This window comes from Bactrocera neohumeralis, chromosome 5, assembly GCF_024586455.1.
Source record: "Bactrocera neohumeralis isolate Rockhampton chromosome 5, APGP_CSIRO_Bneo_wtdbg2-racon-allhic-juicebox.fasta_v2, whole genome shotgun sequence".
Classification (NCBI taxonomy): Eukaryota; Metazoa; Arthropoda; class Insecta; order Diptera; family Tephritidae; genus Bactrocera; species Bactrocera neohumeralis.
Genome location: NC_065922.1, coordinates 56,747,280 through 56,767,494, shown reverse-complemented (window position 1 = coordinate 56,767,494; position 20,215 = coordinate 56,747,280). Strand labels below are relative to the sequence as shown.

General features: G+C 35.1%; 2 protein-coding genes across 3 annotated transcripts in view; one reads left to right on the top strand and one right to left on the bottom strand.

Annotated features, from left to right (window-relative positions):
* Nucleotides 1-405: 405 nt before the first annotated feature.
* The window catches only part of LOC126759226 (uncharacterized), a 47,188-nt gene continuing 27,378 nt past the window's right edge, over nucleotides 406-20,215 (top strand). The window contains exons 1-3 of one of the 2 annotated variants that reach the window (XM_050473930.1): nucleotides 406-523; nucleotides 652-780; nucleotides 13,108-13,372. In XM_050473930.1, the coding sequence (XP_050329887.1) occupies nucleotides 13,241-13,372 (132 nt within the window). In that variant the 5' untranslated portion in view covers nucleotides 406-523; nucleotides 652-780; nucleotides 13,108-13,240. Of the gene's footprint in view, nucleotides 781-13,107; nucleotides 13,373-20,215 lie in introns of both variants that reach the window. The other variant, XM_050473931.1, reaches the window with a different exon arrangement.
* The window catches only part of LOC126759225 (zinc finger protein 383-like), a 46,608-nt gene continuing 45,554 nt past the window's right edge, over nucleotides 19,162-20,215 (bottom strand). Inside the window, 1 exon segment of the mRNA XM_050473929.1 lies at nucleotides 19,162-19,933. Within this exon segment, the coding sequence (XP_050329886.1) occupies nucleotides 19,898-19,933 (36 nt within the window). The 3' untranslated portion in view covers nucleotides 19,162-19,897.

Here is a 20,215-nt window from a genome sequence, read left to right as displayed (position 1 = left end):
GCTTTTTTGGAACACTAGTAATTATCACGCTCAATTGCTCAGTCACTCAAATATTAAGCGCCAGTGACGGTGGTAAGCTCAAACCCCTCATTATCACCTCACATGACAACACTCCGCACACTGAAACTAGCACTCCGTTTTCCCTCATATGCAGCACTTTTGGAGCGCACTTTTAAGCCAAGAGCGTAAACGCTGTCGTTTTGCCTCTCCTGTTGGCTCAAAGCACTTGTCTTGATTGACGGTGGTCTCTAGCCGACCACCTTGCAGGCGCTAGCCTCAACGCCTTTACGTGAACTGTCTCAACGGCAATGGCGATGGCGGTGGTGGTGGTGGCGGCGCCACTCGTTGACTTGTTTAACTGTGTGTCGGTTTTGAGCTTAATTCCGTTGGCGTGTGATAAAAATACGTTAGTAATCAATTGCAAGCCCAACTGCCAAGACACGGAATTAAGACGCGCCTTCGCCGTTGTCGTCGTGGTTTAACAATCGCTAATTTAGTCGTTTTCATTTAATAAATATACATAGTAAGCAGCATACAACAGCAGCATTAAGCAAAATATTGAGCGTGTTGTTAAAACCATTGAAAAGTGTTGCAAGCCTAGAACTACAATTGAATTAAAGATTTTATAATATTATAAACAATAAATTGCAGTAACAGCGATTCGTGCATCACGTACACCTGCTATTGAGTGGATAATTTGCAGTTATTTTCGAATTTTTGGAACCATTGCCAAATTTTGCCGTAGAACGACAAACCACCAAAGCGTTTAACGCTAAAATTGTACGTGTTTGAATTTTCATATTTATTAACATTCGATTTCATGGCAAACTCATTACTTCATAACAACTAATACATATGTGCATTTTAATTTTTTTTTAAATTTCGTGCGTGCTAGAAGCATTTCATACCTTTATGCTATTCATTAATCGTGGTATATGAGATTTTTTTTTTCGTTTTCCTCTTGCCTTCACTTCCTATTTCGTACTTAGTACATACATATGCCTTGCAGTGTATTATATTGCGGCGTGGATATGGGGATAACAAAAAAAAATTATCAAAAAAGTTAAAAAAAAAATATAAATTATGGCCTTTGCAAAAACCCGCTAGAAAATTGTTAATTTTTAAAACAAAAAGTCAAAATTATAATATGCCAGTAGTGTCATTATGTTGTGCACATTTTTAAAAAAAAAAAAGTAGTTACTATTTTTATGTTCTTTGCTTGATGTACATATCTGTGGAATTTTTCTTAAATTTTTAATAAATCGTCACCTAAAATGCAAAATAACGTAATATCACTTATCATAAGTTTAAAGGCGAAGGAAAAACGTTGTAATGGAAGCCACTCATATTGAAATCAAATTTGAAATTTGGTTATAAAATGGTTATGCATATATTGGTTACATCTGACAGCGGAAGCAGAAAATTTTTTAATATGATGTATTGAATCGTAAGCAATAAAAAACTCAATTTCGATTTTGCATTTTAGGCCACGATATGCATCATCTTCATAAGAAATTATTTCCAATATTTCCTTCCGAATATTTCTGATTTGTTAGGCTTTATTATTTTAATCAACATTATAGTATTTATTATGGGTTCTTCTATTAATTTTCTAGCTGTTATCAATCAGAAGATCATACAAATATTTAAATGTATTTGACATACAACCAAATAACATTGATGCCGTTCAAGTTACTTCTTCCTTTTTTGATCTTCGGTTACAATTTATCTATTAAGAGCTGCTTGAGACATACAAACCTTGTATTCCTCTTGGTCTCATAATCGCAAAGAGACTCCTACCTAAGCCAATCATATACATATATATGACTATATTTCGCAAATACGTGGGTTCGAGACGTGTAGAAGATTTTCTTACATTCTACTTAGGAATCACAGCCAACCGGCGTTCTTAGCTGTCTAAGTGAGATAATTCATATTCTATCACGAAGTTGAGCCTCATTACTTTAAAACTAACCTAACTTTTAAAATCCGTCAAAGTTAAAAATATACTGGACTCTGTTTTCTTCATAACAGTAACTATGGCAACTTATCAGATACAACATTACAATATGGTACTTTCCGACGATGCAAGCACTTGTTAAAAAGCGAGAGTTTCAGGATAAAAATCATCTTTCATCACTAAAAATCAATCCTTCGTTTTGTTGTGAGGTTTTAGTTTTGAAATTTTAGTAAAATTGCTAAAAATAGTAAAGTCTATCACTATCAGCGGACAATCCTAAAACTCTGAATACATTTCTGACTAGAAAAATTGTCTTGAAAATTCCTCAACCGTTAGTAACGGTTTCATAAACGGTAGATCTTCGGTATATGCATATTATATACCGGAAAACGTAAATAAAACGCAAAATATTAAATTATTTATAATATTTTAATGCCGCCTTGAGTGTGATCCCCACAAGATGTAATACACTTATGCCAACGATTTTTCCAGTACTCGAAAGACTTTTTATAAGCACTTTTTGGGATGGCCTTTAGCTCCTTCAGCGAGTTTCGTTTTACCTCGTCGGTCGACTGAAAACGGGTTCCACGGAACGGCAATTTTATTTTGGGAAAAAAATCACATGGAGTCACATCTGGTGAATACTGGGTTGACCGATGGTGTCCATTGTGTTTTTGGCTTTAAACTCTATCACAATCGTGGCTCGATGACAAAATCCGTGAGTGGTTCTGCCAAAATTCCGGCCGTTTTCGACGGATGTTTTCACGCAAATGCTTCAATATGGCCAATGAATTTAAATCATAATTTCCGTGACCTTTTTTATCCAATGTATATGCTCAATTTACATGAGATTTGCAATGTGATCCACGGAATGTGATTCACAAATGTGAACACTGATACGTAAATTGCGTACCTCTGACGTCTACAAAACTTTTCCGAAAATTAAGTGATTTTTTAGGTTAAGTCTAAAATTTCATAATTCAAATAATTTAATACAAACCAATAAATTAAAAATACATTTAATTAGAATGATATTTTTATCGCTTTCATTTTTTAATTGCACCTGTAACATAGCAAAATTAATTATAAAGTTGTAATGTTATGTTAGTTTGCTTTAAATGCTTGTCATGTTTAAATAAAAAAGTATTTGCCAATGCACATACATGATTGTTTTAACATTTACTAACCACAAAATACCCGAATGCATCACTTGTCAGTCAGTTGGATTAGCATACTAAACTAACTAATTGATTTTGCTCCGCTCACCGCTCCACCAAGTGACTAATTATTTTTCATCCGGGGCAAAGTTCCAACGAACCACTTAGCATTAGCACTTAGCTACAACAACGCAATTGTTATTTGCACCCTGCAGTGATATATCAAACTGCTTAGAATCAATATTAAGTTACAAACAAAAATTTTTAAACGAATTAGACTGAGAAGTACTAGTTTACAACTAGATTAACTTTCAATCTTCATGCATGTTTTTAAAGCTAAGGGCGCTCTTAGTTTTGTTAAACGATGGTGAAATGAATTTAAAAATCCGCTTACTATAAAAATTATTTTTACATCATTGGTAAATCTTCTTAGATATCGAACCCTGCTTATCAAGTACATTCGGAGAAGTTAGAGTCCGTTCCAAAATAAGGAGGAGGGCAATCGTTGAGTATTATTAACTATTAGGAAGGAATGAATTATAAATCGATTTGTTAAATTTGGTCTCTATGAGTGTACACAATAAGGAGCAATTCTTAGTCAGATTAATTGTACGAAGTTTTTATATTATTGTATATGTATGGCAATATCGTCTTTCGGTTTTTTACTAAACCCATTGCTTTCGTTTTTCTTATTGAACTCTTTTCTTCGCACTATTATGAAGAAATATTTAAGTTTTATATCTGTTAATTAACACATTAAAAACTATCGCTATAAAACTTTTGGATAGTATGAAAAAAAGACAGTTCTCTGACCAATTATCAGGTAGTTTACAACCAGTAAATTTTACTGCTGGGTGCTTTGAAAGCTTTAAAATTATTCATTCATTTTCGCGTATGTAATAAATCTGTTTAAATTTCATCTAAAACGGATGACAAGCAATTGAGATAATTGGAGAACTCTTTTGAGAAGCAGGCATAACGATTTTTCCTCAATTAATCATTATTTTAGCTAAAAGCTTATGATATTCTTTGCAGAATCATTGCAATTTATGTCTTAGCAACTGAGCGTGAATGAAAATGTTTCACTTTTCTGTGACACTCGAAAGCCCTTTCTACTTTGCAAAGTCAAAAATAAATAATTAAGCACTGTATTAAATTATTGCTACCAAGCAAAAATATTAAAACCATCTCTCATATATAAATCCCGACCGAATTTGACAAAAGTCGCTAACAAAGTGGTAATATATTCTGTGGACTAAAAATTTTAATTTCTATTTATAAAAGTAATACAAATTTACAAAGTACAAAGTGCGCAGACTGTAAGCAAGATAAATGCCCGAATAAAACACTTTTGCATGGGTCACGTATAAAAATACATAAAGTCGCTACTGAAATTTCGGACTTTTGACAGCCATAAAATAGTTCTCTTTTGTTTATATAAGACAAGCAACTTAAAATTCTCTAAGAGTTTCAATATAAAAAATTTTATTTATATAACTTATTATTATGCAAAGTAAAGAAGAAGTATTATTATACAATCAGAGAATTGGTGATTTTGAGGTTGACAGATCTTCCTCCTTTGCATTTTATTTGAATTAGCTTGTATATTATATTGGAGCACACCACGATTATTTTCTTTAAGAGGTTAAAAGTGTTAAGTAATTTCAGTACAAGTTTCATAACTCGTGGTGTTTGTGAATGCAGACAGCGGCTGTGATGATTTTATCTAAACAGCGAGCGCAATCTGGTACATATATTATCTGAACTAACAATGTATGATAAAAAAAATTTTTTTTTTTTTTGGAAGCAAATTATTAGAAGTTAAATAAAAAAAGTGTATATGGTATTTTTACAGTTATCTCAAATATCCATAAATGACATCATACTATTTACTAGTATATACAAGTATATAAGTGCGTTTCTTTTAAAGGTTAGGTCTAATCACGAACATATTAACTAAATTGAAACTTTCCAGCCCTGCTGGTATAAGTGGCGGGCATATTATTTTACCCTGAATAGGTTAAAATTTATATATAAATTACAACATGCAACATTGCGAGCTGAATCGATTTAGTCCTGTTTGTCTGTTTGTGTGTCTTCCCCCTGCGGGCAGGGTGTTGAATTGTCCGCGAAAAAGTAGACTTGTCGTAAGAGGCGACTAAAATCTAATATGCACTAAGTCAAAGCTACGAGGTGTGACCGCAGACTTAAATCTGGTACTACGTGGAGCAGTTAGCCCTTGGAGTTCGCTCGAATCAGCTCATTCTATTTGGCCGTTTAGAGAGATTCATGGTGGCTGTGGTTTAAACCTAAAGGCAGGTAGAATTAAATATTCAATTCAGTGTGGAGTCGCCCTCCCTTGCACCTGACCAGTTGGAACCTAATAATATTTGCAAAAAAACATATATTATTATGGGGGAACTTCAACGTTGTTTTGATTGTGTTTTTGATTGTTTTGATCTATGTGCTTTCAAGCACCGTGAGTTTAGGCTGTCAACGGCAGGTACTCACGTAAAACACAACAACTGTTGTCCGTCTGTCTGTATATACGCTAACTAGTTCCTCAGTTTTTGGGATATCGATCAGAAATTTGTTACATTTGTAAAATAAAGGATCGAATTAAAGTGTTTTTATGGAAATCTTTCTCATTTGACGAGATATCTTCCAGAAAATTGTTATTGTCTATGAATATGGTGCAAGCTTTCACGGAATTGTTTGGATCGAGTATAGTATATAGCTGCCAAAGTGATTGACTAAAATTATGTTAAAATCATTTTGAAGGGTATTATAGGTGCAACCGAAGTAATTTTCTTTTATATTTTCTGACTATTCTCAAATGTACAGAGGGTTCGCTAGCTGCCAATAACCTCTATAAGACTTGCATATCATAACTATTCTTCTTGGTTTGGTATGCGGTGATTATATCTCGTCATATTTTGGTACACAAAATTTTTCTTTCCCAGTGAGTCTCACCAACTCAGGATCCTTCGATAACAAGATCGATCCTTAGCATATCATTCGAACATAAAAACTTTCAGAATATCATCTGAAAATGTCTCTACAGTAGAACCTGTTATATAACTCGAGCTATTTATTTATTTCAGTAGAAGACCACACAGCTTATTACCTCCTTTCTCTTCACTTGTCATTTGAAGATTGATTTCAGATACAATTTTTTCTAAGCGGCCTATGAATATGAGAAATTTTTTTACAATAGTCAATGTAGCTTTATTTTCATGGTTCGTCTTCAATAATGTTTTTAATACAATATATAAAATAAAATTAAATACATATTTCAACCTAAAATGGCTTCTTGACACATTGGACTATGAAGTCAAAAACAAGAAAATTATAAGAAATAAGGTAGACAATTTTCTAACCTACAGAAGTCATATTCTAGAATTTTCTAAGTTAACTATAGCCTAGGCTCAAGAATAGAAAAAACAACAAACATAATTGTAGATGCTCTTGAAGCTCACTGATGAAGAGCTAAAAGTAAAAGTACGACAAATGTAGTTACATTTGCAAAAAGTACGACACAAAATAAATTATTCATTACTCTCTTCACTGCACACAGTTTTAGCAGACACAAGAGTTATGCGAGTAAATTTATTTTGAGTCTTGCAAGAGTTGCAACGCACATTAGTTACGCTCAGCCCACTTTAATGCCGCGAATATTGGCATATTGGTGTCAGAGTAAATTTGCCAGCATCATGGAAATGAATTTCAAAAGTTGTGTAGCATTTGTACACCCTTCTCTGCCTCCGCTGAAGAAGCAGCCAGGCCAGCGGGCACTTTGCCGCAACAGTTGCCAAGTCATTATTGCTGCTTGGAAAACACCATTCAAACTATGCGCTGTTGTTTTGTTATTATTGTGTCATTTACGAGAGCCCAGAGTGAGCAGCAGCGTGAACGGATCGTGGCTGAAGATAAAACTGCTGCTAAAAATGCAATAAAATAAAATATCAGCGAGTATAAATATAAGTGTATGAAAGTGTAAATATTTGTATGAAAGAGGCCATAATAACAACAACGCGGAGCCATACCGAAATGCAAAAACATTTTGTAAAAAAAAGCAACAACAAATAAATAAAACATTAGCGTGCGCAACCATTTAGCTATGACATAACAGCTAAAAAGCGGTTTTGAGCACAGCCAACAGCTCAGCCATTCACCCAGCCAGCCAGTCAGCCAACCATCCATCCGCTCTCGGCTGCCAGCCATGGTAGCGCGCATGCGCAACAAAAACAGCCGCTGGAGTCTATGAACGCGCGCCGTAAACAATTTCCTTTTATTTTCATTTTCGTTTTTTGTTTTGCTTTTAAATTCCGTTTGCCCACCTACTTTCTTGCTTTTTCCATTTCTGCGAAAGTCATGCGCTCTTTCACGCTCACTTTCATGTCCGCGTCTGGCAGCTTTTTCTCCGAAGTGCGATTACTTCATTGGTGCTGTCATTAGCAATTCACCGCCAATAATGGCTAAGTAATAAGGTTAATAGTGTTTTTTTCATTCTTTATTTGTCTGTTGATTTTCTTGATTGATCGCTGCATGCGATGGAGGTCATCAAATGTTTCGCGTAATCCATTAACATACAATTGTAAATAGGGATTGTGTAATACGAGTTGGGTATACTCACACACATTTATACTCATAGTCTTCAAATTTATTGCACACTCACCCTACTGCGATTTTTTGTAGTGGTATTTTCGTGTAGGTTGTTTAACAACGACTTTCGCTTCAAGGTGCATTTTCGCAAATATTTGAAATATTTACTTAAAACATTTTTCCAACACCACAGTGGTCAAGTGTATCATATTTTTGGGACCCCAGTCCTGCAGTCTTCTCGATTTGTCATCGAATGCCAATAGGAACTTTGTGTACTTCCGATTCCCTACCGAACTATGCCCGAAGGCCAGTAGTCGTCCCGCCGATTTTTCTGCTCAGTTTTCAGCCTTCACGCATATAAAGCATTGCTAGCCTTTCTCACTCTTTCTTGTACAATGTGCTTTCACAACAGTTTGCTGTCCAAGCCTACCCTAAGGTACTTGGTGCGGTCTTTAAAACAGAGTTGTGTGACCGAAGGGAACCTCCATTGAGAAATGTTTGCTTTCTTATGAATACAAGCAGATCTGTCTTCACCGGGTTCAACCACAGACCCACTTGTAATGCCCATTTCGGGACTGTATTGTGAGTGGTAGTCATAATACTACAAATAGTCTGTAGACACCTACCCGTTATTAAAATGGCAATGACGTCCACATATATCACTATCTTATGGGATTTGTCGTCCAAGTATTTTAGCAGTTTATTTACCACTAATTAAGGTCTGTCCGCGGTGGTGGCACCTGATTTCGCCACGCTTAGCACCCTCCAGTTCATAATCCTCACGTCCGGATTGGCTGCCGTCGCTTCCTTGGACGTTGTCGGTTTGTTGTGTAGCTTTTCGACCACCTCCCTCCACTTCCTCTTTTTCAAAGGCGCCTTCGGTTCACTCTTCGTCGAACGCTGTCTCTTTCCATCGATGTGCTTTTCAATGCGATTAGTGTACGATGGATAAGAGGCATTGCAGCAGTAACGAGTAGCGAAGTGTACCCGGTCATTCTTCACCACCTCTCTGGCCCAAACCTGCCGTTACAACTTCTCTTCCTTCAGTCTGAACTTGCCTTCGAGACGGCTGCATATTCCAACTGACGCTTTGTACCTAGCTTTTATCTTCAACCTTTCTCTTGTTGCCAGAGTTGGAATCCTTCGTCACCTGCTCAGGAGAGCGAAGAAGTTCTTCTCCATTTTCGTCGTTATATTTACAGCGCTTTCTTAATTCAAGTCTTCATATTAGAGGTTTCGCAGTAGTACCCCAACTACCGCAACATGCTCCCGTTGCAGTGGAGGTGTGACTACTGGCGACACAGCTCATGGAATCGATGTATCCGCCGGTGGTAGCAGCCTCGTCTCCCACCGACGTTTGAACGACGGTCCGCTTCGTTCCGTTGTTGACTTTGATACTGAGTTTTATTATTTGGGGGTCTCTACCGCAAGCGTTTTATACCTACCGGAAGGTACCTAATTAGCAGTGGCCATTGTATTACCCATTCACTTACTTCTGAGCATTTTATAAAGCAGTCCATCATAAGAGGATGATTGGGAAAATACGTCAGCCTTCGCTAGGTGCCACCTGCCTGCAATGTACTGACTCTAGCCAAAGCCAGCTTGAAATCATGACATTGTAAGCAGCGAGTTTTCCATTGTTCATTACGTTCTCAGGTGTCAGTCGTACACCATTCTTGGACATCTCGGCCACAATATCATTGCCATTGAGTCTTTATGACCTGATACCCAGTAGAAGTGAACTCGTAAGCTTATTCAGTCTTACTTTTTATTAATAGATAGCTTTGTTGATAACTTTTTTGCTTTAAACCAATCTAGCTGAAACCAAAACATCTGGCTTAAACAACTTCTGAGATATCATCATTTATGTGATAAACACACTCAATTTAGTACGGAAATAGATTCCGCAAAGCATACCTGATACACAAGCAAGATAATTTAGTTAAATTATATAAAAAACATAAAAAACAGTAAACAGGAGTTTAAATTTTGAATGTATTTTAAATAATTATAAGTTAACGAGTTTTTTTTATAATATGAGTTTCAAGTTTAAGTGAGTTAGAAGCCCCAGAAATGAATCCAGACATATTTTATTGATTCAGCTTTTAAGCGGAAGGCTGCTGAAAGATATGCAAAGAACAACAAATACTTACGTGACTACTGCTAGGGGCGCAATAACCAAGTCATTAGAAAAAAATGTATGCATACTAACTATTTAATGCATAGAGCTAATAATGCGGGTGGTCCGAAACTCGCGAAATATGCGCGAACTACTAACAGCGCATGCAAATGCGAGCATGACTGCGGGGACCTGATGTGCAAAAATCAGCAATTTGTATTACCAAATGTAGTTTTCGTTGTTGCTGTTGTACATTAGTAAATTCCACATACAATTAGTAACATTTTCTAGCGTTTTTTCCGTTGAACTTGACACAAAGTTGTCTGGCGCATGCGCAAACGCCATAACCACAGATACTAGCTTCGAACTTTATATTAACCAAATACAAATTGTATTCACAGTCACACGTCTATACGTGTTTGTTGACAAAGCAATTTGCATAATTTTGTCAAAGCAATGCCCAATAGTCATAGGTTCACATATATAATGTATATATACCTTCATAGCTGTATAGCTGTGTGTATGCAAACAAACATAAGCAATTGATGCACAGGCAACTATAATAAAGGTGTACTGTACGTATGGACACACATAACCACTTCAACATGTTTGTGTTGTGCATAGACAGCGGTTCAATGTTGACCTTCTCAGACGCAAAAGTTAATGCTCTGCGGCATAACGGCATATTTTAAGAGCATTTTGAATGGCACTTGCAGTACCTTTTGAATATTTCCGATACAATAATTTGCATAATATGCAAAATCATTTCAAAATCTAAAAACTACTAGTGCTGTATATCAGGTTTAGTATACTTGTCTGGTTATCAGCTCAGATACATGTTCGATCGTCTTTATTTGCTTCAAAAATAACTTGATTGTTTTTTAACAAAAGCTGCCAAGTCACTTAGTTCAAGGTCGCAATCTTGGATTTGTGAAGAAATTGGTAAATTTGTTCAGTTTATTGAATCTTTGTAAATGAATGTACAACTCTTCAAAAATAAGCACAAAATGCCAATAATATAAAGAAATAAAATAGTAATAAAGCTGTCTGGTTTCACGAATCTATTTATATTTAGTTCAAATGTACCATAAAAATAGTAAAATGACGAATCTGTCAAAATTTGTGTAATTCTTGTCACTAAGAATATAGCTCCTTTTTTATATAGTGTGTTTTCAAATATTTTCTTAAAGCTACTCAAAAAAGGGTGCCTTTTTCTTGGTCATTAAAATAGACGCGCTTAGGCTTTTAAATTTTTTATAAGAAAAATATTTCTCTTAACTTAAATTTTCAGTTCTTGTGAATATTTGATTTTTTAGAAATAAAAAAAATAATTTCAGTAATGAGTACTGCCTCCTTTGTTAGTAATAACTTCATATATATGTATGTATATCCAGTCCTTCATAAAAAGATACAGGGAATCAATGAAGGTCAAGGAAATTTCGCTCTAAGCTCCTTATCTTCGTACTGCTTTTCTCCTTCGTATACCTTCCTTGTTAGCCAGCCCCAAGCAGTTTCAATTACGTTAAAATCTAGAGAATATGGAGGTCAGGTCATGACATTAACGTTTTGACTCAAAATAAACGATTTTACTGCTCGAGCTTTATGAATAGAAGAATTGTCTTGTTGAAAAAACAAACGAATTGGTCCAAAGATATCACTTAATTTAGGAAATACGGACTCCAACAATGTTTTGAAGCGAACGCCGTTCATTTTGTGATCGATAAAAATCAAGTAAATTTTTCCATAAAATGTGATGACACCCCACAACATGACTCCAACTTCTCGGCTATGATGGCATCTTGAATATAACTCATCTTTCCGCAAATCGTGATAAGACCATCAAGGCCTTCTAAATTAAAACGTTTTTCATCAGTAAAGACAATTGAACGCCAATCATTAAGTTGAGTGTCAGATTGAACAGTACACATCATGTATTTTTTGAAAATCGAAGTTTTTAATTGCGTAGTTCATTCCGAGCGTTTTTTTTATTTTAAGATGCTTTAGGTGTCTGCATTTCTGATTGTACGCGTACAGTTGAAAAGCTTGCTTTTACTCCGTCTTATTCCTTAACCTTAGCTGCAGACTTAGTCGAATTTGAAGCATTTCTAACAATTTGGCGTACTGATTGTTCGGATAGAGATCGTTTTCCATTAAATTGTTTTCCATATGCCTCTGGATCCTTCCAATATCTATCAACGGTTCTGGAGCTGCGTTTTAACTGTTGCGATTGGACATTTAGATAGTTGGAGCGTGAAATAAGTCCACTTTTTCACGTTCCAATAAGCTCAGAATAGTAGCTTTTCCCATTTTTTTCTTTAATGTAACTCGAAAACAATTTATTTGTTTATTTTTAGTACTTTCTCAATAGAAAAAACTGCACTTGTTTAGGCAAGACAAAGAAATGAAAAGTGCTTTTATTTCAATGACCAACCGGAAACGCACGTGAGTGCCATAGATATTTCTGGAATCTTCGAATTTACAGTTATTTTTTCGGACAATATTCGAACTTTGATAAGAAAGGCATTTTTAGCACGTGTCATGTTTTTTCCGGGGTAAACTCCTAAAGTACAGCATCGATTTTAATAAAACTTAATACTCTGTCTCCCGTTTGATCCAACTTAAAAGATAGGGTAGTTTATATCTCCATTATGTAAAAATTGAAACAAATCATATACAATTATTTTTAAACATGCCTGTTCAAGGTTAAAAAACATATTATAATAATTAATTAGGAAGAGGAAAAAATTTGAAAAATTATTGCTCAAGTATAATTCCCAGGATACTTATACGAGCAATAAAGATTTTTTCTCAATTAGCACATAACTAATTTTTTCACTTTAATAAATTGTTTATTATAATAGTTTTTTATGTATAACAGAATCAATGCACATGTGGGTGGATCAACTAGTTATTGTATATTTTATTTTAGTTGGTATTGCTCATTCATGATATGGTATGCTTCACATAATTTAACAACTTCCAATATGTTAACTTCAATTTGTTAATATCTAATTTTAATAAAGTCATTAAACTATTTCAAACTGGATCAAATCAAGTATAATAAAAATAAAGTCCAATAAAAGTTTTCAATAATAAAAATACTTAAATATATTGCTCAACCAATACAAACAAGTTTTGTGTAAATATTTATCTCACATTAATTTTATAATGAACCAAATGTATATATATAGAAATTCGAAAGAAAAAAACAAATGCCGCAACAGTACCTAATTAAACGTTGCCTTTCTTATCTTCTCCCTTTTCAGAGTTTATTTTAGTCAACGCAAACGCTTCGTAGTGCTTCTAGAGTAGCCCTGAACACACAGATTAATCGCTTGCAGTCAACCATCACCACCAATAGTGCTCAAACTTACCCACACACATACACACACAGACATTATGAGGCAACACCATTTACTTGCAATCGCCGCCTGCCTGTGCAGCGCCGCCGTAGTGCTCGTGTCCGCTGTGCCGTTGCCTGCCGGCAACCAGGAATTAGATGTGTTACAGATTCCGCTTTCAGATGGCAAGGTAAGTCTATTGTCAGATTAAATACGATGCAAGCGATTCGGTTACATCAGCGCCGCAGTAATCATTAGTAACTGAACCAGCAAATATCCATGCATGTGTTAGTGGGCACGTACGAAAGCAGCAACCGCAGTTGGTTAAGTAGAGTGAGCTGAACTTACTGCAGTGCTGCTGCTTGAATTGTGCAAAGTGTGAATTTTGTTTACAACCCATTTCCTGCGTTATACTCGTACGCTACTGTTGTTGTACGTTAATTGCTTAAAATGATGCTAAATGTCAACAAGCGCCGAAAGTACACGAATTTGCGTGTTTGGTTAGTTTTTCCAACTTTTACTTTGCTCTCTGCTACTATATACTCGAAGCTGCTATTAGATAAGCTTTTAGAGGTGAAATGGCGGCACTTATTTCAGAGATGTAAAGTAAATGAAATAGTCGTGGAGTGGTTTAGTTTCAAACAATTCCGTAATTTCATTAAGCGGAAGCAGACAATGGAATAACTTTTCGGAAAATTATCATAAGCTAATCATGATCAGTTGCGGTGCTTTCCATTGCCAAGCACAGATTTTAATAGCCATTTTGAAGAAATTACAGTTAAATACCTGTCTCATAGGAAAAATACACTTATTTCTTAAGCTTGAAAAAGAAAAAAAACATCATGAGCAATTATTATATATCGTTATTGGAGCGATTGAGGTACAAAATCGAGAAAAAATCATTTTTGAAAGAGAAAAGTACTTTGTCAAAAGCCAATTAAATTATGGCGAAATCGAATGAATTGGGTCGCCAATGACCGATGCTGAGATCTTAAGAGGAAACTCACTTTTGTAATATTTAGCGTCAAAAAAACAAACATAGCCCAAAATATAAAAGGCTTAAGATCGTAGAATGAAAAAATAAAAGTCATAATTTTCATAGCTTTTCGAATATTCCACCTTTTTGTGACATCTTGTTGACTGTTTGCAGAGACTTTGGATGCTAAAATCTGCATCGACTCGAAAATAGCCTTGAATAGGACGGTTTTCAAGCATAAATCGACCGATACTGCTGTAATTTTACGCTCGATATTCCTGCGAAACTCATCAATCGTCGCTGGTTTGTTGGCATTAGACCATAAACTTGGCGTTGCTCCACAACAAATAACCCAACGGCATCAAATCACACGACCAAGGCGGCCAATTGATTGGATCATTTCGTGAGATAACACGTTTATCAAACTTGGTTTTCAATAAATCCGATCTTGATCATCACGGAAGAAGTACGGCCAAATGACGTCGCCGGCTCATAAACCGCACCGAACTGACTCAGGGAGTACATGTGGATTGCTGCCTGACCAGTAACGCATATTTTGCTTATTGACGAAGCCATTCAGCCAAAAATGAGCCTCATCGCTGAAGATGATTTTTGGATGAAAATCCCGATAATTTTCAAGTTGTTGCACAGCCTAATTCACGAACATACGACGATTCTGGTGGTGAAGCGGCTTGAGTTCATGCGTCAATTTAAACTTGTAAGGATGTAGGACAAGATCTTTTCACAAAATTCGCCACAACGACGTCACAGAGATGCCCAACGCTTGAGAACGACATGTGAAGGCTTGATTTGGATCTTCCCCAATTGATGAGCTTGCGGCAGCAGTGTTCTCATGGGCACTTCTTTGTCTCACTGGCAGGAGAACATTTTGTATTATGCCTGTAGATTAAAATTCCAAAAATTCCCATTAGACGCTTAATTGTTGATCTGACAGGACATTTATCACGACTAAAAATTGAACGTAGCGCTCTTAAAGTTGAGGTAACTGACTCCGAATTTCTGTAGTAAGTTCTAATTATTTAGACTTGTTTTTGGATCGTATATCTTCCAATGATGAAATGGCAAGCCTTACTGAAGAGAAATTTCCAAAGAGCGGGGAAAATATGGCATGCTGTCCCTATCGGTACTTTTATAGCGTCCCTATGAAAAAACCCTTTATATACGTATATTGCTTTTCGATGAAAATATTTTCTAGGGCATTACAAATTATGGTATATACGTCATAACTTTGCTAGCTGTCAGTTGGATCTTTCCACGTCTTGAATTTGGTACGACATGACCCCTTTTTCACATATCCGGGAAAATATTCGGATTTATTGAAATGAAATACTTCATAGAATAATCAATCTTGTTGTTTCTAGCTGTGAACCCTCGTAGAACTTTAAACTGAGTTTTCAATTTATCCAACATAGTTGGGTTGATTTTCTTGAAGGTACATCTCTTTCGATGGTAATATGAATTTAGCATGACCTGGTACATATTGTGAATCATAATATATGAGGCCTCGCAAAGTTTCTTGATACGCTTTTATGCAATATTTCAGCTAGTAGACATGTTCATAGGCGAATTATATTAAGCCAATCGTCACACAAATTAACAACATTTGTAAAACTTTCCAGCAGAAATACCAACTGCGTTTTTTCTTCTATAAATTATATATATCGTGTATATGCTGGTTATTTAGAGGAATTCAAGCATCAAATTTATTCCGACAACATTCTCGCATATTATTTACTAGTGTGGCAACTTACGCATTTCAACTAGTCCTTAAAGCATTAAGTTCAATATTGTCAACGTTAGGTAAGCTTTAATCTCACATACATCTACTCCATTTACTATTACAAACTGTATATCAAAACTCAATAATTATGTATGAGTTTCATTTGAACTGCAACAAGAATTCTCGTAATAGTGTCATATCTGGCCCACTTTAGTATAAGACACTCGTACTCTTTGGTAAACTGCACAAGTAACCTTACTACATTCAACTATATTACTGCAAGTTGCTGTCAGCATATATGTACATACGTTCACTTATAATATTGAGTGACTCATATTATGTCCTTATCTTCACGCCTCACACAATCACACACAACGATTAAAAGTATTTTTATTTTTTCCTATATAAACCAATTTTCATTGTCCACCAACTGGAAATTGTTGCCTTTTGTGTTTGTATAAAATGTGGGTCTCCAGGTTCGCTGTCACATATAGGCAAAACGAGTTGCCACGAAATCCTGCAAAACCTGCTGCTCAATGCGTGTAATAACCAAAATGCGCGGAAATGACACATTGAGACACTGCCCAGTTAACCAGTTGGCAAGCGACTGAAAATGAGAGTGTACGCTACACACACAAACATATATGTGCATATATATATGTACATATATATATATGTATTTATGTAAGCAATAACACGGTCGTTGTGTTAACATGCCGGTCGGGTCTTGCTGACTGAATATCCTCCAAAGCAACAGCTTAAAGTTATTAAGTCGTTTTTATTTTTGGCTATGAAAAACCAGAAACGAAAATTTGTAAAAATCATGGAAAAATTATTTGTATATATGTATGCACACATATATACTACTATTCAAGCAATCAGCGCAAAATAGTTAAACACTGCGTTCGGCATCACTCACTTGGACAAAGGAGTGAACGGCTAGCTTACTGACCAACTGAAATTATACATCATTGTGTGTATGCACATCGACCAACTGAAATTATGGATTAGTGTGTGTATGCACATAGCTTAAATCTATTTTAATAGCTTCACTTAGAGGCGCCGACCAGTTGAAGTCGGATATTGACTTGCGAGCTGAAAGTAGAATGCCATAACGACGAGTTGCGTTTATGCGAATAGCTCACATGTTATGCCACATATTAGAGTCGCAATTACTGTGGCATTATTTGTCATAACTAGGAGTGAAGTTGGTAATTTTTAACTCAAATATCAAATCGTTATATCCAGTGACAACAAAATACATGCAAATTACATTTAATTGCTTCGGAGTTTAAGCGGATTGTTTAAAGGCGTCTTGCTGTTTTTAATATGCCATAAAATAGTTATTTTGCATACCAAGTATTCGAAAATACATCAGCTGCAACGCTGTCAATATTTTTCTAGACACTTTGTTATGCGGCTCTTTACTTAGTTTCGTTTATCTTTAGCTGAATGAGTACTGAGAGTTAAGAGAACTGAATGGCCTGCGTTTTAATCTCAGAGAACCCCATGGACTTTTACCAACCGTGCCGATACAAAATATCCCCATTTCTTTTAAAGCCAAAGAAAGCTTAATGGAGTGAAATAATTATCAAAATACAGTTTGTAATTTTGAAACTCATCCTCCGTACGCTTAGTATAATACAGTGTCCTATGATATGCCGAGTCCATTTGAAGGGCAAGTCATAAATAGTTCCTGACGAACCTGCGCGCGTCAATGTTTTCAGTTCCTATTAGCGAAGCTTTGAACAACGATAATAGTGGACGAATTTTGCATAATTTGTTATAATTATTATCGCTTTTAAATGGTTACTTCGACTGATCAGAAAAATAGATAATTTTTTTTATTTCATCAAATTTATTTCTCGGCACCGAAGCTGTAATTGCGGTTACTTTGAACTCTTGAAACTCTACCATTTTAAAAACTGGCAGCTGGACAACGCTAAAGTACAACAAATTTCCAAAAAAAACGACGAATATCTTTATTTAACAATTGAGTTCACTACCGGACTCTTGGAGGGAATACATATTGGTCTGTTCCATAATCAATTTAAGTAAAGCATCATCGAAAAACGTTTTGAAATATTGAATTGGCTTATTTACTATGTTAATGTCTTCTTCGGACTTTTTCCAAGGAACGTCTTGAATGTAATATTTCTCCATTTCTATTGGGAGACATAGCAGCACTTTCTAGTATATCGAATTCAAATTCTTCACGCTTTTCTAAAATCTCTTTCAAATTTTCCTCCAGATGTGTATTTGACTTTTTAAACGATGTCAAACAACTTTCGGACTTAAAGGCTTAAACTATTAAAAATGTGTTAAAACAAAAAATTTTATTTATACAAAAAAAAAATGCTACTGAATGTTTTTAGAACGCTAAAGGGTGTTTCAAGCCCAAAATTTCGATTTCTTGTTATTCCTAGTCTATCTTATTCCGTAATTATACAAAAAAAAAAATCAAATCAAATGAGTTCTTTAGTCAAAATTCCTCAGCTGTTCGATTCAGTCAACACAATTTGCTAAACCATCAAGTACCCAAGCAACTTTATATTAACATATTAATAATGTTATAATTAGGTTTTAGTTTTGATTTTGAAAATATGCTGACTATGATATTTTTGTATTAACATAATATTTTGCCAAGTTATCGTAAACACATTTTGTTGGTGTAAGTGATTGATCTATGAAGAAATTATTTCAAAAGTTAAGAGCAAAATATAATGTAATGGTATGTACATCTAATATGACAGCGTAAAAAATTTCGATTTTTGAAAATAAATTGTTCCGAATTTTTCAGATTAAATTTATACACGTGAAAGTTTGAGAAAAAATTAAATGTTGAGTTTTGCGAAATTTTCGACGGCACTAAAAACAGGTCCTCCACTTCTGTAGAGATTCCGGGTTCTCCGTGGATGAAATTCAAAAAAATTCTTCTTAAAATATAAGATATTATACAATATTCGCTTCATAATCAGATTAAGAAACCGATCGGCCATTGTATGTAGAAACAGGCAAAATAATTTCGTTATGATCGGATCATTTGTCTTCGAGTTAGCACTGCAGTAAATTTAAAAATTAACAGTTGAAGCCAATTCAACGAAGCGGCTATCATTTAAGTAGCTGGAACTCAAAAACTATATGAGATATAACAGAAGTAGTATGCGAAGTACTTTTTAACCTTACTCATCACCTTAGTTGAACTCTCTGCTATCTAAATCTATAAGATTTCCTTCATATACATATATATATATATAGTATATGTATATGTATAAACAATTTCCGTAAATTTATTCAACAATAAAATATATCAATAATAGTAAAAATATCTTACAACAACAACAAATACAGCTATCTGCAAGGCAATCAGCACCAGATGCCTCCACAGCTGTAGCAACATAATGAAGTGCCGCCGAAAGTCACCTTCAGCAGTCAACACCCAGCACACTTCAAGCGATACAAAAGACTTAAGCGACGAACGCGAGCCAAAGTACGCGCACTTTGGCAAAGTGCACAGCAGTTAAAGCGGCAACGACAACTTGTTAAGCATTTGTTGGCACAGCTTATGCTTGCAGCAATATTTCGGCAACCATTTTCCCCTTTTTTGTTGTTGTATTTTTCTATTTTCGCTTTTGTGGTTGCTGTGCACCGAATTGCTTTGTTGTCTATATTATTTAGCAGTAATTTGTCGAAGCGCGCAGGCCAACAATTTTTTCAAAATAATAGCATTTATGATTTAATATATTTTAGTGGAGTGCTGTAAGTTGCATTGCAGCAAGCGATTTGCGAATTTCGCATACAATTTTTTGGCAGACTTTATTAGCTGACGTGACGTTTGCTAGTCGCGGCTTGAGAGCGTTGCGTTTAAATTCATCAAACTTCATGAGCGTCTGCAGATGTGATATCGCAATTATGCGCGCTGACTGGCACTTTATTACTGGCCGGCGCTACTGTGCAGCTGCAGTTATGTAGACGTGAATTAGATGGCCGCTGGGGACTTATTTGTTGAGTATATGACAGTCATGTGTTCGAATCTGAGAAGAGTCAAAATTTCAAAAAAATTACAGTGTTTTAGATTCATAGTTTGCTTGCAAGTTGTCAAAAGTTTACTAAGGTTTTAAGTCCTGTTATATTTAATATATATTTGTTTTGTTCTCTATCTTATAAATTTTCATTTCAAATATTAAATTAATTTTACTAAACTTGCTACTTTGTTTATTTACATTTGAAAAACATAAAAGCAAATAATTTTTCTGGGAAATTTTATGTTTTTTTTTTTGAAAGAATAAGTAGTATTCCTTTAAGTCTAATCATCG